The 27,961-nt window shown below is 36.6% G+C and overlaps 1 protein-coding gene across 1 annotated transcript; it reads left to right on the plus strand.

Annotated features, from left to right (window-relative positions):
* Nucleotides 1-12,951: 12,951 nt before the first annotated feature.
* Nucleotides 12,952-27,884, plus strand: LOC139722076 (probable G-protein coupled receptor No18). Its single transcript, XM_071633398.1, has 4 exons — nucleotides 12,952-12,995; nucleotides 14,589-15,902; nucleotides 24,722-24,773; nucleotides 27,858-27,884. The coding sequence occupies exons 1-4, from the start codon at nucleotides 12,952-12,954 to the stop codon at nucleotides 27,882-27,884; spliced, it is 1,437 nt and encodes a 478-aa protein (XP_071489499.1).
* The last annotated feature ends 77 nt before the right edge of the window (nucleotides 27,885-27,961 follow it).

A 27,961-nucleotide genomic window follows, 5' to 3' on the forward strand; every position in this document is an offset into this window, starting at 1 on the left:
ACCTTATGCCCTTACTCATACACTTGTATATAAACCCTTCAAAAAAAGTTTGGAAATCTGAATTTGATCAATCATTTCCCATCTTTCCTTAGAAATGATTCATTTGTGCTAGGTACCACAGAAAGATTGTTTAATTCTGTTTAAAATGATACCATGGACTTGTTATGATTATCGTTTACATGGAGGTGCAGTGCTTACAAATATTAGGTAAAGTCAGAATTGAAAAGTTGCAAAATGGCCCAATTTTTGACGTCCGTAATGCAGTTTCCTAGTGATGAGTGAGTTCCCCATTGTTTCTTCATTGTTCATTTACTGTAACATCAGCATTTTTATGGAGTGAAACATGTATGCGTTCAACGAAACAGGTAAACACACACACACACACACACACACACACACACATACACAGCATTACACACACATACACACACACACAAACACATGACTCAAACCATTAATTTTCATCTCACAGAACCTCGCCACGACAAAGACATAAAAAGGTGAAATGGCATGGTCTTGATTTTATCGGAATTTCATCTTTTTTGTCTTCATTTTGTCGTTATTTTGAGTTTACTTTATGTTTACTTTGCCTTTAAATTGTCAATGAACAGGATCGGGTCTTAGCATCTGGTGGACGAGCCAAGTGCTTGCACCACCGCCTGGCACCGTATCCTCATGCTGTTGATTGGCGTCACCCAGTATCTGACGGAGTCCTGCCTACTGTCGTTGCATTTGTGACCCTCTTCCCCACAGCTCGACCAAGTTGATCCCAAAAATGTTCTAAGGGGTTGAGGTCGGGGCTGCATGCGGGCCAGTCCATTTCTGATGATGCCCTCTCTCTCTCTCTCGAGAAAGTTGCCCACATGTCTCGCTCTATGTGGTTTTGTGTTGTCATCTTTTTGAAGCATTTCAGCTTAAATTTGCCCTATCGCGCGGGGTTTTTGAACATTGCTTATAAGTGGTATGATGTACAACCATACAACTTTATGAGCTATCAAAATTGCCTGGCATGCCACCACTGAAAACTTGAATGTGAAGTTAAGATGTCTATTGAAATTTGCCTTAGTGGCTGACCAGTTGAGAACAAAAGACATAACACAAAAGAACATGTTCTTTATGTACTCTTCACGACCATTCTCATTCATAAGGACAGTTCTTGTTCGATTTGCAACTTTTCAATGCAGACCTTATCAGACACTTTTGAGTACAGTTCTTTACTTGATAGCATAATCATAATGAGTAGGGTATCATTTTAAAGAGAATTGAATACTCTTTCCATTGATATCAAGCATATATTGTATAGTGCTTACAAACTGGAGGAATTTACAACTGAAGTCAGATTTCCAAACTTTTTTGAAGGGTTTATATATAGTGAAAAGCAAAGTTTTCACTATTTATCATTTGTTTCTGGTCAGTTTTCCCTGTCTTTGTATCAATACCTATGTGTTATATGTATATATATATATATGATATAAAAATATATAGGCCTATATGTCATGTATGTATAATCATGCGTGCGCCTAATGTTGCTAGGTTTCAACAACATATGAGGCCAATTGATGTCAGTCCTTAGGGCCTTCATAAGAGGCCTTTGCAGCATGAAGGACTATTCAAGCTAGCTATTGTTATTTTCATTGTCTTGTTTTGTATTATTTGCTTCCACGTTTTCGCCTCGATATTTTGCTTGACTCAACAGCAGCGACGTTATAAAGGTACTTTGTATACACGCCCTTCAATATCTCCTTTTATACGGGATGTAATTATTGTAATTATGTTGACACCCTCTGAAAAGAGAAGGTGTATGAAATGAATGTGGTAAAGAGGCGTTATTGTACCAGCGGAGGACAGGGCTCAAATTTAGTACCGCGTGCACGACGAATAAAAAAAAAGGATTTCGAGAGCGTATTCTCCTATCGCTGGTAAACCACAAATCAGGAAATAAGAACACACATACACACACGAGTGTCGGTTTTCCAATTAGGCCTATATGCAAGATTTAAAATAGATCAATCAATTTTAGGATACGCAGCCAAAATTACAAAATAGTAATTCATAATCGCTGTTGGGCAGCCAATATCATACACAATGGGCATTCGTATAATTCACCATAGAGCACTGCGTGAAAAAGCAAAGAGTTTGTGCAAAAACGTCATTTACATTCGCCATAAGTGCATTTATTGCAGGACACAATTGACTATTATGCACATGAATGTAGTAGTATGTTACTGCTTGAAACCTTTCTCTATGAACGTTGGACCTTCTTAAAATAGCTATTTTGTTTTTCTGTTTTCTTGGCTATAATGATGTGTGTGTGTAAAAATACACAGGGCCTATAACCAGAAAATCATGATATTGTATACATCCTGTGATTTGTGTGGTGCAGATTCACTTGACGAGTTTACAGTTGCCCTATGATGAATTTGAATGACGATTGGCGATTTTGGCTGCCCTGTACGATAATGAAGGGCCTGTATTTTAGTTCTTACTACGTGCAATATTCAATGACCTATCTATACCTTTGCGTACACTAAAGTGCGAAGTTGTAGTGGAAAACCTATATCAAATTTGCTTCACTAAACAACATTGTCATTGCAAAGATGTGTGTTTTTTTTTTTAAAGAATTATCATTTCAACGACACTTTTGTAAAGGAGAGGTAATATTTCGAAGCTAATGGTTCATAACACATTGTACTGATTATTTCTAATGCCTCCACAACGAAATGTTGCCGGAGACATTATGTTTACGGGTTGTCCGCCTTCCTTACGTCCGTAATCAATTTTGTGGACAGCGTATGACAGCGTATCTTAACGAAACTTGGCATATTATGTATTTATGAGTTTTGGGTGGAGGTAAAAGTCAAAGAAAAAGCTCAAATTCTCAAGGTTTCACTATTTCCCCCATACCTATGCAATGCTTGGGAGTATTTTCTTGAAACTTAGTGTATACATGTTTTACAGGATAAAGAGTCTATAGGGAAAGTTTGGGGTCATGGGGTCAAACGTCAAACGTCAAGTGAAACTGCTAAAACTTCATTTCTTTTTCTCTATATCTCAGAAATGGCTCAAGGTATAATCATCATAAGCTTAAGTACATATAGCTATAAATGCATGTACTGCCTGACAATAATTTTCTTCGGAATTTTTGGGTCAAAGGTCGTAAGTCAGGTTGAAAGCTAAAGTTCTGTAATGTAATGCTTACACTTTTTCTCCATACCTAAGAGATTTCTTTAAGCATAAGCTTGATCAATCTGGGTAGATATACATGCATTACTGCACAATGATTCTGTAGGGAAGAATTTTAGCCATGGGATCACAGGTCAAGGAAAATGTTCAAATGTTACAAATTTTCCCACATTTTGAAAATTTATAGCTAAAAGTATTGTCATGAAAATGAAGAAAAACACTCAACACATTTAGATATTGACAAACATGCCATTTTAATTCTTTGTCAAACATGTGAAACCGTCGTCTCACAATATTGTCAGGAAGTACTTCTAGACGTATTGGAGAACCATGCATTATGGAGGAGGCATACCAGTCGCCATAGTGACAGTTCTAGTTTGTCCCATACAATGCACTTCCAAGATGTGTTCATATTACGCCTACATGCACAATATGAGAACAAAAGGTTTATACCTGCAACAATAAAGCCTATAGTAATTCATATTTCATTCACTTCTCAGTTTGTCCATAGTTGTCCCACCTTCCATTCAACTCTGATGCTAATTTGATCTGACTCAGAATTAATGACAAGATTCACCATAACTTACAAAGGGAAGGAATTAAAAATTTACTCAGATCACCTAAAGGAAAACTCCATAATCAAAAATACATTTCACCCACCTTTTGTCGACCAACGACACGTCGCAAAAACCAAGGTGATTTTCATTTCATGTAATTGACTTTTTTTTTTTTTCATCTGAGTCAGTTTCCTCGATGGGCGGTAGTGCGATGAAGGAATTTTAACATGATTGGTATCGGAAAGCTTCGATCCGTCTGCCTGCTCTTGAGCGGTGCAAGTTTTGGCAGTTGTCTGTTTGAACGAAATGCATGGTAACATGAAAACAACAATAACAACAACAACAGAACAAAAGAAAAATGATTGATGACATGTGTACCCTTATTGCTTTGGGCATTATGCAACAAAATGTAAGTATTATGCAGCCTCTTTCATGAACTGATTTCTGATCCCCGTGAGTGCTGGCTGGATTCGGCATAAATCGGCATAAGTCGGGAGTATGACGTTATCGTCATGGTCATCTAGCTGTCATGGCTGTTGGTTGTTTGCTTGAACTCTGAGGGACCACGCCCGCTCACGTTGGCATAATCAGTGGCGCGATTTTACCGCCATTTCACCGCGCAAACTTGCATTTATGTAATGACTGCATGTATTGATTATGAAAGGGAATCGTTCTGGATTTCAATGTGAAGAAAAAGACTAACCATGTTGGAATAGTGAGATGGCTGTGAAAAAACTTATCGGGTTATGAAGTTGGTAAGGTATCCATGTCCTCTAAAAACTCTCGTTTTATGATTAACTAAAATCAAAGTTATAACTTTTCTCCCATATATACATATATATGTTATATATATATATATATATATATATATATATATATATATATTGCAATGTTTGTGCCGTCGGTTTTGTTTTGTTCTTTTCTTTATGTATGTTGAACAAGACGACACTGTTGGCGACGAGAGGTTTGCATTCTATTTCTGGCGGAAACTTTGAAATATTAATGCGAAGGACAATGTGAATGGTTCGTTGTACAATTGAATCACTTCGCATTAGTCAGTATGTTACCTGTCTTTCATGTATTTCCTTTTCCTTTTTCATGCCCCTGTCTAGGCAAACAAGATAGGTCCATAAGCAAAATTGTAATAAAAACAAAAACTGCATCGTCCTTCAGTTCGGAGGATTGTCAAGGCAGAAAGATGCGTGTTAACAAATTGCACTTAAAATTCGACAGCAAACATTATTTTTTACCTCTACTCCAACCTCACGTTTATTTGCTGTGCGAAGTATTAACAGACAGGTATACCCTATTTCAAAAGGGGGAAAAAACCTCCTAAAACCTGTAAAATGCCGTAATGATGTATGGATTGCGAAATTACATTTTGCTGATCATGGAAATCTATGTCAAGCCAATAGTTCCATTGTCATAATCATGGTGTATTATTTTATATTCATGTCATTTTGACATAATGAGCGTTTCATAGAATTGCAGGTTTTCTCCAACTAGATGCACCGGTAGGCACCGGTAGCAGCGAGATGAACATTAATCATTTCACCCGCCGCATTTCATTTTCATTCTGATTTTCCATCTCTCCCAAACTTATTGCTATATCTTCGTAATATGCTCTCCCTCTCTCTGCTGTACTCGCCTTCATCAACGTTTCCTTCTCTGATTTCGCTTTCTTGTCTTCCGACTCATGTCCTTGGATTTATTTAAAGATTCCGTATACAAGTTATTATAGAGCAACGCTTTCAATATGATTGACGTTTCTTAATTTCAAGGGTTTTGTTGAAACACTTAAATGTATTAACATGATTGAAATGCTTCTTATTACTCAGGTTTGTCGCATATTATTATAATACATTGAAAATATGAAGTGATATCTAATTGTTGTTGTTATTTTATTTAACTGAGCGTTTGAAGTGAATTATTTCTATAGGCTTATGGATTTGAATGTCATTGCAAAATGTATGCACGTAGGTCAAACTCCAAACACTAGTGCCGTCATTCTGTAATACTGGAATAAACGGAATGACATGAAACTATTAATAATTGCCATGTTGCATTCACACGATTGCATTTATCGTCCAGATGAAGATAGGTTGATAAGGTCATATGTATGTAAAGCACGCACGTAACCATGTTTAGAGGACTTTGAAATTTGCGGAAACTAGACCACAGACTTTTCTTACTCAGGGGAAAAGGTGTAACTTAAATTTTGCATACTATATACAAGTGATTAATTTCTATCTTACATTCATATCGGTACAGCGAAAAGGCAAAAACAAGAGGCTCTGCACTTTCAAAGTTCTTGGGAACTATCCTACCTTAATCAATATCCTGACAATGACATCCTTTTGAAACGATTCGATGTATCCCAGGGGACAGCGTGTGTGTGCGTTATGCTTTGTTTTTATGATTTCATAAGATCTACAAAAATTTCATATACTAGATTGCTCAGTACAATGACAATTTCCACGGGGAAACATCATTATGCTTATTCGAGCAAAGATGTGATCTAAAACTTAATGCCAATGCATTAATTCTAACCACCGATATGGGCTTACTCACTCGAACTATTCTCGATAATGCATCAATACTTGTTGTTTGCTTACACTCTACTAGTAATTTTGCGACTGACAGCGGTATAATGAATTAAATTTTCACCTGATCCGACGTTGCCATGTTTTAAATCTCCCGAGATCTTTAATTTTCTTTTTCAAATGAAATTGTAGAAACAAGACTATGGGCCGCACTATACTAAATTAGTGTTCTTGAATGATAGCTCTGTTTCATTTCAGACTTAATTGTTCTGTTCTCTCTCTCTCTCTCTCTCTCTCTCTCTTTCCTGGTCTGTTAAGGTATATTCATTAATTTTATTGCTCAGCTTCTCCATTCGATGATGAAAAATAGAAACTATTGATGAAAGGATAAGGGAGGACAAATTTGTGTAAACTGAAAGAAAGCCATAAAAACTATCCCACTGACAAAATCTCTACAATTTGAAAAGAAAGCCAGTTCAACTTTTAATCCAATCTAATTCAAGAAGACGGTGTTGTAGGCGTATAATTATAGAGTTGACCGAGGAATGCATTTACATTTACAACAAAATCAGCAATGACTATTTTATGTTCGAGAACTATAACACTTCATCATAATGATAATTGTTATATATGAATTATAATCAATATTTATAAGCCATACAACAATCCTATAATGCCATTGTGACGTTGCAATAATCATGATAATCATTCATGCCATTCACGGGTTTCTTTCATCAGCTGTTCATTAAAGTAGCTAGTTGATGGAAGGAAACAAATTTATTGTAAATGTGTATTGTAATATATATGGTACATTCTATTTGCCTATACCTAGCGCAATTTGGATTTCTGTTCCGTTCTCCTGTGTGTAATTATGGCAGTATACAGACTCTAAAGAAAGACTACAATCATTAAGACATTGGATGAAATTATAATTATTATCAATATCATTTACGTGCATTTTGCTATAAATCCTGAAACTTGTTAAATGCTACGTGAAGTGAAATAGTTAAGCTTCTGCAGTCAGAGCAAGGCAATCATCTCTATAAACCATTATTCATTTTATATCAAACTAAAGTTCCCCAATTAATTTCAATTTTCAATTTCAATTTCAATTTATTTTCATATTTCTCACATATATCACAATAAAGTATATAAATAGGAAAATTATACAAAACATAATTTAGGTGAGACTTCATCGGAATGAATGAAAGTTTGATTTGGTATAAACACAAGGTCTGTATACATGCGAATTGAACTGTGGTCATGATGCGAAAAATATGACGGGGCCTGCGTGAAAGCATTAGCTTGTACAGCCGCAGGTCCCGTGGTAAATCAGATTAGGGGAAGTTTAAAATGCAGATTTTTTTTTTTTTTAAAGACCAACTACAACTGAGGGAACCGATTAAAACAAACAAAACATAAAATCCAATTAAATAAGTGTATGAAATAAGCAATATAACCTACTACAAGTAATGACAGTAAAGGCTGTGCCAATTTCAAAGATAACAGCTTTATCCTTGCCATTGCTTGTGAACCCCTAAAACTTAAGAAGAAATTTTCTTTATCGTATGTTTTTAAGTGGACGATTGCAGTGATATGATCTATTTTGTGTTATGTATTATTGTTATGACGTGCAATGACTATGCCTTTTATCAGTGCCCGAGAATGTTTACTACAGGCTTCTCAGATGTCGAGTACATTTGCACAATTTCAAAGGTATTTCTGCTTTTTAAGAAAAAAAAAAAGGTACAGTGTATTTGCAAACAAGAAAGAACGTCATTTATTACCACTCATTACACTTTCAATTCATACGATCGTTGATTTCTATTTGATTAGTCTGTAGCTTATATGCGTTTGCTTTCAATTTGAATTTAATCGATGATTTGTATACCTGGTATTATTGCACGGTCTAAATGAAAAAAAAACACCAGAAATCTAAATGATGTAGTATTATAAATAAATAAAATGGACGAATAAAAAAAAAAATCTGAAAAGAGCTTGACTATTTCAACGAAAGCCATTTTAAAAGACTGAATAAAGAATAAGCAGCACTCCAGTATTTTGCGGACAAAAATCCTGAAACCATTATTACCATGGCCTTTTCTGTTCAGGGAGATTGTATGAATAATGTAAGATAATATTTTACAGTCGATATTTCATCGCTGTGCTCCAGTTCTCTCTCGGTATAATTGGTTGTGATCGAGAAAAAAAATCATATCCTGAGAGCGATTAAAAGACAAAATCGATTAGCTATCACAGAGCGATCAGCAAACAATCAAATCCTATAAATGAGATGCCCTGTCCTGTAGAAAGTGGCATTTCAAAGGCTGAATGGTAAAGTGGGGGATTTGTGATTTGTAATCAAGTTGATGGCTGGTATAGATGCATGAAATGAAGGAATCTGAGCTATAATCACTTGACCTTTTCCGTGTCAGGGACTTTGGACATCAGTGTACAATGCTATGGAGCTTTCTGTGTCAATCAGCACTCAAAGAACATCGAGGCTGAAATCAAATTTTACTCCATGTTCGAGTTGATCGCATTGAATTACACGAAACAAAAAGGCCAACCCAAAAAACAAACAAACAAACAAACAGAAAATTTGAAATCATAAAAGAGGGAGATTGCTATTATGCTCGACTAACACAGCTACACGTTATGGAATTTCGTAAAAATACATTCTTTTTAATTCAGCAATAAGGTAAAGGGAACGGTATAACAGTTTATGCATCATTGATAAAAAGGTTTGCTTTTAAGGACACAATGCACATCATCGCCCAATCTTATTAGCATAGAGGCCTATCACAATGCAATTTAATATGTGAATAAAACTATGCCAATATTATGATTGATGAATCGCTGTTTTGAGAAATCATCAGAAATTCTAAGAACTGCATAACACTTTTAATTGCTTGAATGATAATTTTTTTTTCATAGAAACTTTCACTATTCAGTTTAGGAATGGAGTAGAGTTTTTCCTCATCAAAGGAGATTTGTATGACATCTAGATCGACTTTTCATGATACAAGAAACATCTTCCTACGCAAGTTTTCAACAGAACATCAGCATAATGCGATCAAGCAGTATGCACTCATCACAGATAGTCTAAAATTCGATGGGCGTTGAGAAAACCAGAGGGGTGAAAGAGGCGGAGAGCGCGCAAATGCTTTCCTGACTCTCTAAAGACTGCATCGCTACCATCAGGGACGGATCCAGGAATTCCGTAAGGGGGGGGGGGGGGGGGGGGGGATGGGGCGCAAAGCAGGGGGGGGGGGTGCTTAATCGGAATTTCGTACCACTTCTAAGTTTAATCGGCTGACAAAAAAAAATGCTTAAGTTCAAATTTTCTCGTTTTTCTCGACAAGCAAAAACAAACAAACAAACAAACAAACAAACAAACAAACAAAGAAAAGATGAAAAAAAGGTGCCCCCTCCCCCCCCCCCCCCCCCCCCCCCCCCCCCGCCTGGTTCCGCCAATGGTTACAAATACAACTGAACTCCTCAGGAGTAAAGTTTCTCGTGGTAATAAAAGAGTTAATCCGCCAACTTGTAATCCCTAAAGCTGATAAAGTGACTCCCATCCTTGGGTTTTTGCATGCGTGTGTGCGCGCGTGCGTGTATATGCTATTGAAAGAACAGCATTTTCTTCCTTCACTTCATAAATTTTATGAGAAAAAAAAAATCACAGCAAAGATATTGTCATCACTAATTCCCCCTGGAACGTATTCGCTGTCCATCACTGCAGCGCGCATGGCTTTTATCCGCCATTAGGTCCTTACCACAGTGACTACCAGGAGCTGCATCCATTAGCCGTATAGGTTATGAAATATTCTTGCTGCAGCGGTCGCTTCAGCAAATACGATCGGGACGCCAGATGAAATCCTGTTGTCCTCCTGATAGGCTATAACTGCGCCACGTCGCCAGGCTGATAACGTAACACAATGTCACTACGATGAGTTGGCTATATACTGGCGGCACATTATTCAGGTTCGAAATAGCTTACATTTACAGAGAGGAGAACATTCTATTGTCTCCCTCGTTGAATACGTTTTAGGTCTTTATTTTGCCAGTCCTCTGTGTGTTACAAGTATCGTGTATTCCCGAAGTCTCTTTCCGTTATTTATTCTGGCTTGCGCTAATTTCTGTGAGTTGAAAAGTAATTTTATTTCATTCAACTTGTGTCCTCTTTGGAGTCAATGACGAGCTAGATGACATTGTCAAGAAAGCGTAAGTAAAAAAACGACGACCATAGTTTAGTCTCTGTGTATGTCTGAACACTTCTTAGTGTAAATTATGTTTGTTTGTGTCTCTCTGTGTGTGTTTGTTTGTCAAATGTGAGTGTGTTGAGTTACTTATCATAAGGCACAACTTACAGCGTATACTACACTAAGTGAATAAAAATATCGCCCAACATAAAGCGGATTAACTTGCTTACAAACTATTCTCAATTAAAATCTTCATCATACAATTTCCTGTTTTTTTTAGTTCATTTCTGCAACATTTTCTTTTAAGAATACAATGTTCTAACGGAAATACAACTATAGATTAATTAAGTAAATTTGAGTTCTTCTTATCTTAAAGAATCAAATTTTATGAACATTTTATGAATGTGTATAATCTTAACTGAATCTTGAATTGAAAAATAATAATTTTACAAGTAAAATTCAACAAATTTCCCTGTGGTTGTTTCGCTGTAATGAGGTGCACACTATCACAGCAAAATGAATTGACTTTGCTGAAATAATGTAAAACTTAATTCTTGAAATGTCAAGATTAGATAAAAATGATTGAATCTTATGGATTGTTTAACCTGATTTTCTTGTTTTTGCTGTATTTTCCTTAATAATTTTGTATTGTAGAAGTTGAAAAAAATGATTTAGAATTGAAATTGAAAACAAAAATATCGTTCTACCTGATTATGTAAACTACGTCGAGGTTTTGCACCATGCCCTTTTTGAATAAAAACAGTCCCCAAAAAGTACTGGAATCATTTTTTATTAATCCTTACTCACTCATCACATCTGACATTTCGTATTTTTCGTCTTTTCCCTTTGAGTGACCATCACGGCTTCATTTCCTTATGCTCAGATCTTTTATTATCGTTTATAAGTGGCACTAACTTTGCCTGTAGGCTACCTCCTAGCATGATTGCGCTGGGTACGACAGTCATGATACACAGCATTTACAATGTTTGCCATTTTACGATATTATAATTATTATGTGTATTTCTTTTTCGCTAGTGAACAAGCAACAACTTCCTGCTTTTCTCTCACACACCAGCCCCATTTACATTGGGAACTTTCGCCGGCAAAATGAGATGATTATGAATGACAGGTGGCTATCCTTTATAGGATGCAGTATTTACAAACGAAGCACTTATAGTATGAAAATTTGATTTTCTTGAAGTGAGTAGTAAGTGAGTAGCTAAAGTGGGTTGCAGTGAATAATCCATAATGAATGTTGAGACAGTATCATCATAACCAACAACAGCTTTAATATCGTCAGCTGAGAGCTAGAACGGCGCTATCGCAAGATTTGAGCATCAATAGAAACTAAATTTACTAAATCAAAAGTGGGTAGATCTATATAAGCATTGTCCCACATATCGGGTAAAATAGTGCCCTTATAGTGTTTTCTTTTTATCATTTCACTGAAAACGAAAACAATTCACAGTTGACACAATGATGTAGAGGAGATCAAGCTCTACAACACTGCAAAAAGTCCGGTGTTAAATAGTGAACACCGAGCTGGTGTTAAATTTTCGGTGCTCATTTATGGTGTTAAATTAACACCTCCTGGTGTCATTTCCAAATTATAAACTGTTTTTTGAAGAGTTTCTTAGTAACTGCACTTCTTGTTGATTTTTAATTTAAACAAGACGATCAAGAATTTTACATTAAAATACTAGATTTTTGAAAAAATTTGAAAATAAATTTACACCACAGTAACACCAGCTGGTGTGGTCTTTTATTGAAGCTGGACGGGTGTTAAACCATTGATATTAACACCAACAAATATCAAATCAACACCATGTGGTGTCAGTGTCAAAATAACACCAGGTACAGTGTCAAATTAACACCACGAAGTGTCAGGTGAACACATTTCAACACCATCACAGTGCATTTTCAACACCTGTGGGTGTGGTCCTTTATTGAAGTTTTACCGGTGTTAGATTTAACACCCGTGGTGTTAAATGTAACACCGATGTTTTTGCAGTGAACGTGATATCAAGAACTCAATATCCCTCCAAAACAGTGATAATTAAAGTCCTTCTTGTTCTCACGTCTCAGCTGGTGATTTTTTTTTCACTCTTTGAGAGCACTGAGGAATTGTTTCCTTCATGATAATTACCCGTGCCATTGTTATCATCCGATTCCTATCGTATTGGAGAATATTGCAATCCTAACCTTGGTGTCAGCACTGGTCTGTGTGGTTCTATTTATTTTCAAAAGAAAATACAAAGCAAGAATATGTTTATTGTTTTTCATACGTATAGTAACAAGAGGAAGTACGGGGATTGAAATAAATACGAAAGAGGTAATGTGACCATAACAATTATTGGCAATAAAATTAAGTTTATGATTTAGAACGTATAATTTCTTGCATGATGTAAAAGATATCGTTTTCCGACCGATTATTTCAACCACTCTCAAATGTGATTTGCGGTAATGGTCGGTGTACGTATCTTCATCAATTCTTTGCTGCCCCACGGGTTAGTAAAAAATGTAGCTGGCTTTCCTGAGGACTTAGAATTTCTTCTGGTCTAAGCTTTCCCTGTCACCACTAAGTTACTAAGATAATGATACACTGTATTCTACTTATTTCCTCCAACATTCGCTTCAGTGTTACGTTTCCTCACGATTTATACCCCATTGATATACAACGCAACAAAATGGTGTAAAATTGTACGCAAAGCAGCATACTAAATTAAGCCTCTTAGCAATACAGGCCTAATTCAGCATCATTTATCATTAATCCTGATGTGCACATATCCATCTTTTTGCATATTCTTGTTCGTGGCATGTGATGAGGAGTTGTTGAAATGTTACATTTCGATCCTTGAAATCTTATGAAACCATAATTATTTCGTGTAACAGATAAGAACACCCTGTACTAAATTCTTGTCCATGGGAATGCCAATTTGTTTCTAAATTACTACTATCCCATTGCACAGTTTCGATTTAATCCAAAATCATGTTTTCGTGTGAAAAACGTTTTGCACTTCCAATTCTTGAAAGAAACCAAGCAAATAAGGTGGCGCTTTAAATAATGCAACATATCATGTTACAAAGAATACACCAGGTATTCTAAGGGATGCCCTTACAACTCATTTTGATATTAACGCTTGTTGTATGAGTTGCATGTTTCCTGTTTGGAACATTTTCGGAGCAGTAAAATTTGAAATTAAAAGGCCTGATTTCCCTGAATAAAAAGCATGAATATTGGTACATATATTTTCTTCTGATAGTGATTCAAACCGGTAGGTTTATACATGTACCTTTGAAATTTACTTGATGTCACGACTTTCTTTCTAGAATCGCAGTGGCGAATCCAGGCGGGGGGGGGGGGGCATTGCATGTTGTTAAAACAAAGAAATAAAAAGAAAAATGAGGGTGTGGGGCGTGCCCCCGCCCCCTAAATTTTGTAAAGGCACACTACCCACCCATCCCCCCCCCCTTTTACGGAATTCCTGGATCCGCCCCTGAATCGGGAGAGATGATGTAAGGGTTTCCTTTGCAATGTTTCCCGTTTGTCATTGCTTTCATTTCTACAATACTAATCGGCAGCAGTACTCGAAAAGACCTATGTCTCCGCCCGACTAATACGTTCCACATAATTATGACATAGACCTCATGCCTTGTCCTCAGATGGGTTGATTTTCGATGCATTTTCAGTTCTGTGGGTTAATCGTAATACTCCGCACTTTTTTATATTTGTTCCATTTTACAGGATTAGAAAACATACGGGACTGAATTGTGGAGCTCTTTCTTTTCATGCTGGAAGCGGCCTTCCGAATATTTGCTGAATCGATTAGTTGATTGATTTACACAGAGAAGGTCGAACTTTGATTGGTTCTATGCGTTAATTGATGGGATCAATGGTATTTTGATGTCATGAGCCAGTGAATCAATAATTTGAAATGCATGGGAACGCAGGCCCGACAAATCCATCCAGTAAGTTATAATTATTGTCACCATAGAAACAGCTTACGACCTCATAGTGGAGGATTCATTTTGACTGATTTGTACAGTTAACATCGCAAACTGCATAGTTTCTAGAAACTGAGAAGTAACTGAACTTTCAGCGGGCAAGATAAATCCACTTCAAGAATGAACAAGTCGGAAGACATACCATTTGAGTTCACGTGGCGGAATGCAGCTTTCACGATGCTTGCGTTTGCCTTATGTCTCACAACAACCCTAGCCAACATTATACTCATCGTACTTGTGTGTGTTGATAAAGCACTTCGCCGCTACAACAACTACTATGTGGTTAGCCTGGCAATGGCTGACCTGGTTGTGGGTGTGTTCGTTGCACCCATGTTCAGTCTGTACACCATACTGGGCGAGTGGCCGTTGGGAGAGATTGTCTGTGAGCTGTGGATCTTTGTTGACTTCACGTGCGTGTCGGCGTCCATGTTAGGACTCTGCCTGATTTCTCTCGACCGCTACTGGGCCATCACACAGCCTCTGCGACACCTTCGTCGGCAGGGCAGAAGGAGGGCGCTCGCATCAATTGCGGTCGTTTGGGTCATCTCTGCACTTTGCTGGATACCGGCTATGGCAACATGGAAGGCTGTAGAAGGAAGTTTTGCCAAGGATTCTGAATGCCTCTACCTTCCAAGCTTTACTTATGTGATGATTTCGACTGTCGTCGTGTACGGTGTTCCAATGGTATCCCTTGTTGTGCTGTATGGCCGAATTTACTACACCGTCAGGAACAAAATGCTCCAAGCCGGTCATACAATGAATGTGTCTACTCCAGGGCTTGAGGAGAACCCTACAGATAATACAAAGTTGAGGTGTTGTTGTTGTATTGACAAGGGCTTCGACGGTGAGGATGCAACAATAGATAAATCCGAATCGTCTATAACTACGATATCACAAGGAATTGATTTATCAATGACCACTGCTATCGGTAGTATTGGAGTCGCCGTGACAACTCTGGGAGCCCACTCTAGTACAAGTGATCTCACACAAACGAAGAACTCTCTCGCAAGGAGAAGCAACCCAACCGACTTTGCGCAAGTCAATAACTGTCTTTCAGTGGATCTCGATACTGATCAAAAGCAATCTCTCCCGCCGAAAGCGACCGTAGCGGATTTGACACCGCGGACTTCTACCTACGCAGCAGGGCTGCAGACGTCGCGGCAACTTCGGGAGCGACTTTCCAGACTCCGTCTGCAGCAGAGGACGTCGAAGACACTAGGAATCATCATTGTCGTGTTCCTCATCTGCTGGATCCCGTTCATCGTGCTCTTTCCGTTGAATTCTTACTGCAGCTGTGTTCCCATCGAAGTGTACGACATGTCCTACTGGCTGGCCTACATCAACTCCGCGATGAACCCTTTCCTGTACGGATTCAACAGTGACTTCCGGAGAGCCTTTCGCAGAACAATGTGCATAAATTCGCTCGCTACACGAGTACTGCGAAAGGCGTAACGTACATGTCTGAATGAACGCCTGCAGGGACTTCAGACAATGAGTATAGTGATGAGGATTTTCTGTGCTAATCGACACTCATGAATGTAATTATAGCAGGACAATCGGATAGGCCCAGTGAAACTCACTAGATTGTCTAGCAATGTAGTTGATTACACGAACGAACACTTTCGAACACGAACACACGAACAGGAGATCACAGACGCAGCAAAGGGACATCTTGTTTTTCTTCAGTTATTGTTTAGATCTTATAACTATATCTTAACATGAGATGAGAACAGTAGGCCCTATATCCCTTCGCACTGTACAAATGCAATATAGGTGCCTATTATTCTTGCTGCTTGACTATTAAAGACAGTCATTGTTTGGTGTGCAAGTACCCATGGTAGCTTAGTGTCCACAGTTCAGAAAATACACTGTTAGCACCTTCGTATGGATTTCACATATCATTAATCAAGATACAGCTGAATTGATTATCCAGCATAAAAGTTCATAATGGGTAATTCGTGTCATCTGATAGTTTTCGCTTTTTTCATTGTTACATCAATTTGTCGTTATTACTTTTGTCCATCATGCGTCAATCTTCGCACGTCACCCTCTCTATGAAAAGCTTCTGTTTAAGATCCATGATCACAATAATACATTTTCCTATCTACAGCACGTGTAGAGGATACACTTTTGCTTTTTCACCTCGTTTGTCACAGAAACGGCATTTTCTTTGAGCAAATGAAAAAAAAAAGTTCCCGGAACGTGTCTGTGCGTAAGTGTGTGTGTGCGCGCGAGTGTGCGTGCGTGTGGCATGACGTGTGTGAGTATGCGTGTGCTCGCTTGGGTGCGCCATAAAAATGTAAGTGTATGTGGGGCCTACTACTCACGATACAGCAATACAATGTATTCATCAATAAATGAAAACAAAATGTTGATGAGAGCGACGTTCAGAAAGACGAACACGACAACAGCTTCACGTGAAAATAATGACAAAATGCCCCACCCTTGCATGCATAAAAAATATCATGATCATGTGAAAACCACTTACACCTGCGTCGTGCGGGAGTAGGCTCCATTGTTATCATGAAATCGAGATAATTTATTATGGCAAAAGAAAAATAGCATGATCCATGGTCAGTTAAACCATTTCTCTTAAAACTAACAAATAAGGGGGAAAAATCTATAATCTATAGTGCAAAGTGTATTCGCAGAGATCATAATGGCAAATTATTGACAGTCGACAACAAAGTGGTCTGTATCCCATCCAGGACACGATACCATGATGGCCAAGAATTAATCCGTTCTGTGCCAAGGAGCCCGTTGTGCGCAAATTTCACATACTTGCCTCTGGACAGGAGATAATGTTGCACTCCGAGGGTTAAAGGGATGGTACAGTATTGGTGGAGATGAGAATTGGGCTTTTAACTTTATGAGAGATACCAAGAAAACACTTATGATATAGTACAAAGCATACCTTTTTAAGAGGAATTCAAAGTTTATTTGATGAAAATCGGGTTTGGAATGACTGAAACATCCAAAAACAAAGTAAAACAAAGCGATCGTAATAAAGTGTGGGTCCCACACTTTATTAGAATCGCTCTTTTTTTGGATATCTCAGCCATTTCAAAACCAATTTTCATCAAATAAACATTGAATTCCTCATAGAATTACATGCTCTTTCATATTTCATATGAGGTTTCTCATTATCTCACCAAAAAATGTTAGAAACCTGAAATTATGTCTCAACCAAAACTATACGATCCCTTTAAAGTAACCCTTTAGTAGTTGATCAACAGAAAAACAAATAATTTCTTAGAAGTTATCCTAGGTGGATCAATAACAGATGTAAGTTCTATGATATCAACATGATTCACTAGACAAAACTTTTTTAGCTGCTACTTTGATATTTGTTACTTTTTTTTCCCACGCGGAGATTTCTTCGACACACTTCCAAATTACCCTTCATTGCTTCTGGCTATTAATTGAGTATGCGCCGCCTTCGGGAGAATTTCTATTAAATATCTACAATAGTATACCAAAAGCAACCCAGAGAATATATGGCAACAAATTGTATCAATATGTTACACGAGAACAATCTCTTGTCCTTATCTTGGTATGTGAAATCCTTCACAACTATATAGGCATGTATAGTGTATTGGAACGACGATGACGCATGGGAAAAGAAACTATTGCAACTGATTACATGTGAGTAATGTTTTTGTCGAGAATGCTTCTCTCATGCAAAGCTATCTGTCCGTTGGTATATCATTTATTCAGGTTACCATGTTTGCATCATGTACTTTACGAAAATAATCCTTCATGTTCCTTGATAAACTGCGAAATAAAACCAAAAAAAAAAAAAAGGTAAACTTGCCAAGAATGAATGGTGTTTTCGCTGTTCATTTGGCTTAGCTTGAGCTGGGTCGAAACTTACAAAAATCATTCATATCCAAATACTTTTGGGTTTTCATCATTACATACTCTCTACGTTTTCCGTTCATTCGAAGCAACGAGATCATGACAAAAACTATACATTTCGAAAAACAATCTGGTTGAATTCACAGCATTATCACTATACGCTGTCCGGAGGTGGTAAGCTTTACTCTCACAATAATTGTTAATGGTTCTGTTTATCTTTGGGAGCAGAGATTTTAAAAATGTTTAAGTTATCACATTTCGTCGGCGTTTTCACGAACCGACGCTATTTCGATTTTGGTCAAAATTTTCAAAATCGAGATATTGGTACCAAATGAAAGTGCTTTCAAAACTCTACCAAATCCCAAAATTTTAGATCACAAAATTAATTATTCTTAATTTTATCAAAGAAAGAAAAAAACGACGGTACTCGAAATATCGAGAAATTGAGAAAAAGGGGTTTCACGAACCGACGCAGTAAAGATACGCCGGTTCGTGAAACCCGAATTGCTGTTGCTAGGGTGAAGAGCAATGCGGGTTTTACGAACCGTCGCAGTTGCATTATTTTGAGCTTTGTTCAACTTACTGGCCTAGAATTAGGTTTTGGCCCTAATCCAGATCTCAGAGTGAGAACCAAACCATCTGAAAGATGAATGACGACCTAAGCCAGCCCACTGTCCACGAGTGAAGTGAATGGTAAGCTATAATCCTATCAAAATCATGCTCAAAATAACAGTTTCAGTTGGACTACCATAACCATTAACTGCGGTAGAGTGTAGTCCCATGTATTCAATCGCGTGATGCTTATGTAGCCTAGTCTGTAAACACCATCCAATTTCAAATTAGATCCCAAATCATATTATTTATAGTTTCTTTTCAACTTATGTCGTTACTTCTGAGACTACTGAGTACTGTAGACGTAGTCGTAACGTCTGTGTGCAAGACATGCAAGATGTCAAAGTCTCGAAGACACTCATGGCTATGCCTTGACTTGAGTTGAAAATGAAATCATGAGATTGACAAAGTAGGCCTACTAAACTAAAAAAACAAGTAAAAAGTCTAAAAGTAAAACTCAAAGGAAGAGTAAAGAATAAAGTTAGACATGTTAGACTTTAACTTTCAAGTTTAACTATTAAGTCTAAGTTAAGACTTTACTTGTAATGCCAGTTACTAAAACTAAGATCAGCTGAAGTCTAAGACCAAGTCAAATTAACACAGAGTCTATAGTCTAGCTCTAGATCTACATCTAGACTAGTGGTAATAGTAGGTAGAGTCCACCCATTTTCCCCCCAATTTTTACTGGTCCATTCCTGAAAAAGTTACTGGTCAGTGTCCAACAGTAATTTTTCCTGGTCAGGGACCGTCGGACCAGTGCCAGTGTGCAGCGTTGGTTTAGATGTCATCTATGACAGTATGTGGTCTAGTGATACTACATAAACACTACGAGTAGTACTCTACAGGTTAGGTGGCTTTCCTGTACAGTGCAGTGTTATAGTATACTTGTGAATTCAGCCCTAGTACTGTACTGTGTGTAGATATGTGACATTATGTCTAACGTTAGTTCGAGTGGAGTACCTTTGAAGCACAGCGGTGGGGCTTTTTTTCCCTAAAACTTGTGAATGCGGCCCAACCAAATGGCGTTTACATATTCACGCGTGATTGATAGTGATACAGTAGCGCTGTCGATTTCCACAGCATCCATACATAATCTTTTGTCCTTTCTTCTTTCCTTTTTTCCCTTTGTTCTTTCACCCTTTTTATTCTTGGAATCGAAGGACTTCTAAGAAATGTCCCTCGACTGATTTAACCAGGACTCTTGAGTCCTGGTAAACCTAACCTAACCGAGTAACCGTTAACATTTGTTATGCCTAACATAACAGTAACACTGACTTAGCCCTGTATTGACTTTGTCTTTGGCCGACTTACTGAGATGGCGAGTCTAACTCTTTAACGTTAGTCTAAACGTAGTCGTTAGATCTGTCAGTGTCAGTGTCACCGGTTATTGTATATGGTGCCATCTCTAACGTACGTTAACAAGTTGATGTTAGTTATCTATGTCAACTTACTGAGTCAGTAATAGTGGTACTGTCATCCTGTTGGATATCGCCGCAATATCATCCGTGACGTGTTAATTTCGTGTCACAAAGACAAAAGTTGCCAAGATCTAATAGTATTAGACAGGGCCGGCACCATACAAAGGAATACATAAGGTGTCATCACTTTGTTAGCTCATGAAACCCGGAAGTGGGCCCCCACACTTTTGAAAACACTGCGCCCTTCCTGTTAGATGTCTAGATCTAGATGTAGTCTAGATCTATAATATAAATTTTGTGAACCACTGGTAACTTAAAAGTGAAAGGTCTAGACTTCACTTAGTCTATAATTAGACCAGACATTCATGAGGTAAAGGCCTATTTAGTTGATCTATTCTTATTCTATTTTAACGTCAATTCCTACTAACTCGCCACGTGTTATTCTTAAGGCCAAGGACTTCCGGGTTAGTGATTTTTTTTTTCATAAATACCAAACAGCAGACGTGTTTCATTTGCATTCTTGTGCAGACTTCATGAAAATATGTGCAGTATCAAAGAAATATGATGCACATGACAATGCCAGTGTTTTATAGGTGAATGGTTAATACCTTTAAAAGCTGAATGATAATGTAGAGTCTAGGTCTAATTAAGATGTTACAATATCTGATAAGAAACAGGTTTGATTGTCATAGACTGTTTCCCAAATGCAGGTACATGTAGTAATATTCAGCTATTTCAATGCAATGCCTTGTTTACAAATACATGTAGATTTATATTCATGTGAATGATAATTCAATATCTACATGAGACATACCAAGTGCTAAACATAATATCTTGCATCAGTAAAATGTGTAAATGAAGAGACAATTTGAATATGCATCAAATACGAACAGCAGCATTTTTTGACATTCTTTGATCCTGCATAGGCCTACCATTTTGTTTTATGTTTAATATAAATAGAGCAAAATAATTTCAACTTCAGTTTTGTTGGCTGATTTTTTTTTTCTTCTCAAAATTAAAGTTGTATCTTGTGCCATGATGTTTGATTTTAATCAAAAGTTCTTAATTTCTTTCTTTTCTTTCAGATGACTGGTGCCATGTAGTAGCGAAGAACTGGACTGTCTCAGAAAAGAAAAGGAAAAGTACAGGGTCGTGTACATCACCAACGGATGTGAATACAATGGTAATGTAGAGTCTAGGTCTAATTAAGATGTTAAAGTCTCTGATAATAAACAAGTTTGATTGTCGTAGACTCTTTCCCAAATGCAATTAGTAATATTCAGCTTTTTCAAAGCAATGCCTTGTTTACAAGGACATGCAGATTTATTCATGTGAATAATAATTTAAATTCTACATGAGACTTACTAAGTGCTAGACATAAGATCTTGCATCATTAAAATATGTAAAAAGCGAGACAATTTGAATATGCATAAAAAACAGCAGTATTTTTTTGACATTCTTTGATCCTGTATACCGTTTTGTTTTATGTTTAATATAAATAGAGCAAAATAATTTCAACTACAGTTTAGTTGGCTGATTTCTTTTTCTCAAAATGAAAGTTGTATCTTGTATCATGATGTTTGATTTTAATCGAAAGTTCTTAATTTCTGTCTTTTCTTTCAGATGACTGATGCCATGCAGTAGCGAAGAGCTGGACTGTTTCAGAGAAGAAGAAAAAAGTACAGCATCGTGCTGATCATCAAGGAATGTGAATACAATGGCCTAGGAAAGAAGACAATCTACAGATAGGATAGAAGGGAGAAATTGGGATGAAGGGCGACAACATAAGGACGGTATATCTACAGTGAAATGTGATTGTAAAGTGGAAACATGAAAGGAGATCCTAAGATTGAAGGTGAAAACAATGCATTCCATTCTGTGATGTCGTAATTACAATTTTGCTACACTTTAATAACACTACAGAGAGACATTTATATCAAGGAAAGCTTCATGTGGATATGGAATGTTAGATTTTTTTAAGTGTTCATTGGTATGTATTTCATGATAATAAATCTTGAAGGTTTTGTGTGGTAATCATAACCTTGTGATAAATCTTGATAGATTTCTAAGTGCACATTGGCAATATTTAGATGATGCTGTAATCAGATTAAGTTCTATTCTCCTTTATTCTTTTATTTATTATTTTGTTGTCTTCAACCCACTTTGAATGTGTCACGTATGATTCTTATAAACATGGGAACATGCACTCCATGTAAATGATAGGACTTATAACAAATTGACATAATTATTCAACCATCACTAGACAGTTCTGTTATAAGATGTTCTTTATCTAACTAAAATTGTAAATTATGATACGTGTATGTTCCCATGCAAACTCACAACAAAATACAGAAATTTGATTTCTTTTAATAATAATTCATTATGTCTCTAAATTTACAATTAAAGAAAGTGATTGCAATAAGGATGTCAAACATCGTATATTAAAATAATAGATTATTCATTTGTCTCCATCCGTAGTAACGCACGCAACTGCAGTGTGCAGTTTGTAGGCTGCTGTGAAAAAAAAAAAAAAAAAATCACAGGCAGCCCAAGCAGGATTCGAACCCACGACCTCTGGATTACTAGACCAGCGTCATAACCACTAGACCACCGGAGTGCCCTGGCGCTACCTTTACACATGAATAATTAAGCATAGAAGGGCTTGGGGGCGCTTCGAAGTTTACTGCTCTTATCAAATATGTACATGTCATTTGCAACTCAACTAAAGATGATTAAACACACTGAAATTCTTACTTTAAATGATATTCGTAATCTGTTTTTTTTTCTTTAATAGCTTGGGATGTACACTTTATACACTGTATCGGTCTACATTTCGCCTACAATATGGAATTCTTTACTTCGAGACGTTTGTTTTTAACAAACAAAAAATTAAGAGTCCTTTAAAGGCTGAATTTTCCCACCCCTCTTGTGAATTTGCTAGTACATGTACTAAAACACATTCTCAGAATGTGTTTATAGTACTGGCGGATTAAGGATTCACAGGGGGGGAGGGGTCGGCCAAAATTTCTCTTTTCTCATATGTAACAAGCCTTCGGGGCGAAAGGCTGATATTATGGGCTTTCTACACACATTTTTAGATGCTAATTAAGGTTAACATGAGCATGATCATTTATGTTGTGATTAATTTATTTCCTTATACATGTATGACTTCTATTAGAGACTTAATTGGCTTGGCACTCCTTACATCGACCTATTTTAGACACCCATTTCCCTCTCTCGTGCTTTTTCTCTACTGTCCTGTGAATAGTGTAACTACATGTACATGCAGTACCTCTTCTCTTTTGTATGATACACATCAAGTTTTTATCTGAGCATATGGGTGTTGCAGCACTCTCAAGCTTCATGCATATGCAGCAACATCTTTGTGTGGTCATATACATACATGTAGTTATGCTTGATATATTAATTTGAGAATGTTATTCTTTCTCTTGTATATGTTCCGTCCGCACTCTATAGATGTAAATGTACGATGTAAGATTTGGTGTGCATGTTCGAACTGTGTTCCTCTTTTTGTGAACACACAAGAACTGATATAATAATGAACTTGAATTACACATATTCTTGAATCTTGATTCCATCTCCATTTGCCATTAGATATGTATTGATTTATGGAGCTCTTCCACAATTGTTATCCTTCCCATTGTCATTACTCATCTCTGAATAATTCAAATTTGATATTTTATTGAGGACCTATGTTTTTTCGATTACATAATGTACCTCTTCAATATATTGCTGCAAAAGGCATAATAAAACATGACCATTATTATATATTTAAAATGAAGCTTCAAATTCTGATAGTGTTGATATTCATGTATTTTTAGGAGTTTATCAGTTTCGAAGAGTGCATACAGGATGAGTTTATGTTTTTATATGATCAGGTGCAGCTATCATAGAATCTGTTGAGCAGGAAAGAGAAAGATGGAAAATGAGGAATTATGAGTGAATTCGCATGCGAGCCAAATGACAATGACACTGATAAAAATTGTGACAAAGTAAATGTCACAAATATGTGGAATAATAAGAAATAAAGAAATTAATATATTATTTCAGAGAAAGAAATAACAGAGTGCATGCATGAGTATGAAAGATGAGTAAATACAAGTAATTATTACTGACTGGCACGTCTTTTTCCCAAGATTTAGCGGTATCCTTCATCTTAGAACAAACATTCATAATTATTATGAAAGAAGTGAACTGAATTTGAATTAAAAATAATGTGAAAAAATGAAAAAGTAAGTTAATTAAGTAAAAAAAAAACCAGTAAAAAGTAAAAAAATATGAAACACAGTATACCGAATACATGTATTACCAAATGATAGATGTCCAAATGCAAAAGTGTTAAATAATAATATATCCACAAAAAAAGGGGGGGCAAAGAAATCTTTGGAACGATCAACCACAGCTATAATAACAATACATGCGTGTACTAAATGAAGATGAAAACAATGACAACAGGCTCTTTTTAGAACAATTAAGAGAAACTGGCTTGTATTATCATCTTAATTATCACTAAATGTATTGTAATCATCACAACAAATCATTACATGACATTAATAAGGTTATTGTTGATAAGCAGGTATAGCCCTAATAGTATTTGTATGTAAACACATACGAAAATGAAATAGCGACGGTTCGTAAATACACGCGTATTGCACGTTACCTATTGTACAGGCCCTACAGCGCGGGTCTCACGAACCGGCGTAATACAACTTACGTCGGTTCGTGAGACCCGCGCTTAAGTACATAACCTATGGTGCGCGCAAGAAACGATGGATTTACGAACCGACGCAGTGAGTTTGAAGACAGAAATATCGTAAATTTTTTGAATTCACACTAAAATTACACTATGGATAGGAAGAACAACTTCCACTCTCATCACCCTGTCAAAATTTTCACACACAAGACAGGAAAAGTCATTGAAAACGTCGTCTAAAACTTGTGAGATCTTTAAACGCGATTTTCTCAGAACTGCATTTTCGCTCAAAAACGAAATAGCGTCGGTTCGTGAAAACGCCGACGATTTGATGCATAGGTGTAGGTCAGTTTTATCGCAAAACATCCTACCATATGCAATTTTCGCAACAAAGCCTAAAATATAAGGAGATATCTTTGTTTTTCTCAATAAACCATAACTGTAGACGGTTTAGTATGGAAACATTTTATGACTATTGTTCACATTTTGTGTATTTAACAATATTTAATATCGATTATACTTATTCGAATTTTTACGTTGGTTGTTTCTATCCCTAACTCACATTTTAGAACTATTTTAAAGCTTAGTGCTGGGTTTTTGTTTCATCTGCAAATGGTAAATTATGCCTTTAAATTCTCACTCAGTGGTTGCTGTGCAGTTTGTTTGTTTCTTCCCCGACAACTCTGATGCTATAGATTTTATTTCACTTTAGCGTGTTTTCAAGCACCAGTAATCAAAACCTTGCTCTTTCAGCCGCTGATGTTCTCGCATATATAACACGTATAAACAGATCAACACGGAATGCCTATCATTAAACATGATAATAATCAGAAAAAACTAAACATACAAAATATTTGTTATTTGGATTTGTGAATCAAAGCGTGAATCAATTACACAGTAGGTTGAATAAAAAAGTAAGACATACTTACTTGTATATACAGTATATTAATACATATGAAGAGTTTGTTCGCAAAAACCGATAAGTCCATATTTGCCAAACAACCAAATGGAGATATTTGCGATTAAAGGACAAGAAAATAAAGAGAATAATAAGACCATAACTTTAAAAATGTACCTTTATATGTAGTGACCAATATATCATTTAATAGGTATTATTTTGTACTTTATGACAGAGACCGTACTTCCAAATCTTCAAAAATGGACTTTGTTTTTGCGAACAAACTCTTCATATATATATATATATATATATGTATATATCCTTGAATATATATATATATATATACATACATATATATATATATACATATATGAATATATATATATATATACATATACTATAGTAATATAGTAATATAGTAATATTATTGGACATTTCCCCAAAATACTATCACTTAGAGCGACTTCCTTGGGTTTCTAATAAATGCTAATGCAATAAGTAATAAAAATGGAGAAAAAAATACACAAACACAGCAAACTAAATATGATAAAATTTCTAAAGCTCCATTTTCCATAATGATTAAATGCTTCAGGCACGACCAAACAATCATCTTTAACATTGATTAAAGTTAATAATCTTTAATATAGGGCCTACGTCATCAATCAACATCTTCAACAAGCATGGTGAGGAGGAAACTCAAGGTGGTATAGTTTCTGTCATTTTTCCGCCTCTTGAAAACACGAAACAACAAACCAAAATGAAATCCGTAAACTTTATTGTTCTATACCTCCAACACATATTTTATATAGGCGCTTAAGGGATGGCATAGTATTGGTGGAGATGTGAGCTTTTCACTTTTTGCGAGATACTAAGAAACCACTTTTGAAATGTTAGAGTATACAATTCCAGAGGAATTCAAAGTTCATTTAATGAAAATCTGTTTGGAAATGGCTGAGATATCCAAAAGCAAAGTAAAACAAAGTGATCTTAATAAAAGGTAGGTCCCATCTTTTATTCAGAGCGCTTTGTTTGGATATTTTGGCCATTTCAAAACCAATTTTCATCAAATAAACGTTGGTTTCCTCTTGAAATTACATGATCTTTCATATTTCATTAGAGGTATCTCCTTATCTCATTTAAAAAAAAAAGCAGACACCTGAAGCAATGATCAGTCTTAAACAAAACTATTATCCCTGTAAGGCCCCTTAATATGAGAAAATAATTATGACATCAAGGAAATACACGAATACGTCATGCATTCTTCAGTGTTACAGCGAGCGCTGTTTCCGACATGGATATGATGCTTCGATATACTCATGCGGATTACATGTAGGTGTAACTGCTGCTGATATTTTTTGACGTCATACTGGAACGGGACAATAATAATTGTTGTGGTCGAGCGACCACGCATTCATACCGCGAGGGCCTGCTTGGCTAAACTAGGTCAAAGATCTATTATCTGCATTCACTGGAGAGGAAACTTTTGTAAGTTGGGTTGGCTGCAAAGCACTCCTGGTTTTCCACACGTTATACGCGTATCACTGCCATAAGTGGTATAAGGGAAGGATATAGTGATCCAGAACACAGGGATTTATGAGACACAAGATTTACTAGAGTGACGCACGGGAAGAAGGCTGCCCAGACCTGTCTGTTATATCTCATCACAGTTATTTCTTTGAAGTTTTGCTTCTCCTTCGCATTTGATCACGTTAGATCACTGGTTGGCAAAGTCGCTTTTCGCTACGTAGGCTGCATGTATACATGTAGACATGCGGCTTCTTCTTTATAGACTCAAAGAGTGTTTGGTGATAAAGCACATGCTTGTACGACATTTGTGTGATTGCGACCGTTCTTCTGTCTGAAGATCTTGGAGCATAATAGTTTGAGGTAGCTTTCTCTCTGCAAACCTGCAAGTTGACTGAAACTGGCCATTCAAATAAAGCAACCCAAGGACTTGCTTGAGAGAAG

Source organism: Diadema antillarum, unplaced genomic scaffold (genome assembly GCF_040938485.1).
Source record: "Diadema antillarum isolate AM-2024a unplaced genomic scaffold, OU_Dant_1.0 scf00000156, whole genome shotgun sequence".
Lineage (NCBI taxonomy): Eukaryota > Metazoa > Echinodermata > Echinoidea > Diadematoida > Diadematidae > Diadema > Diadema antillarum.

What these genes read in the sequence shown, in the direction of transcription:
- LOC139722076 (XM_071633398.1), top strand. Translation starts at nt 12,952, where the DNA reads ATGGTCGGTGTACGTATCTTCATCAATTCTTTGCTGCCCCACGG. An exon ending in AGAGCCTTTCGCAGAACAAT is followed by an intron (nt 15,903 to 24,721) that starts GTGCATAAATTC and finishes ACCAAATGATAG; the next exon opens with ATGTCCAAATGCAAAAGTGT. An exon ending in TATCCACAAAAAAAGGGGGG is followed by an intron (nt 24,774 to 27,857) that starts GCAAAGAAATCT and finishes TTCTGTCTGAAG; the next exon opens with ATCTTGGAGCATAATAGTTT.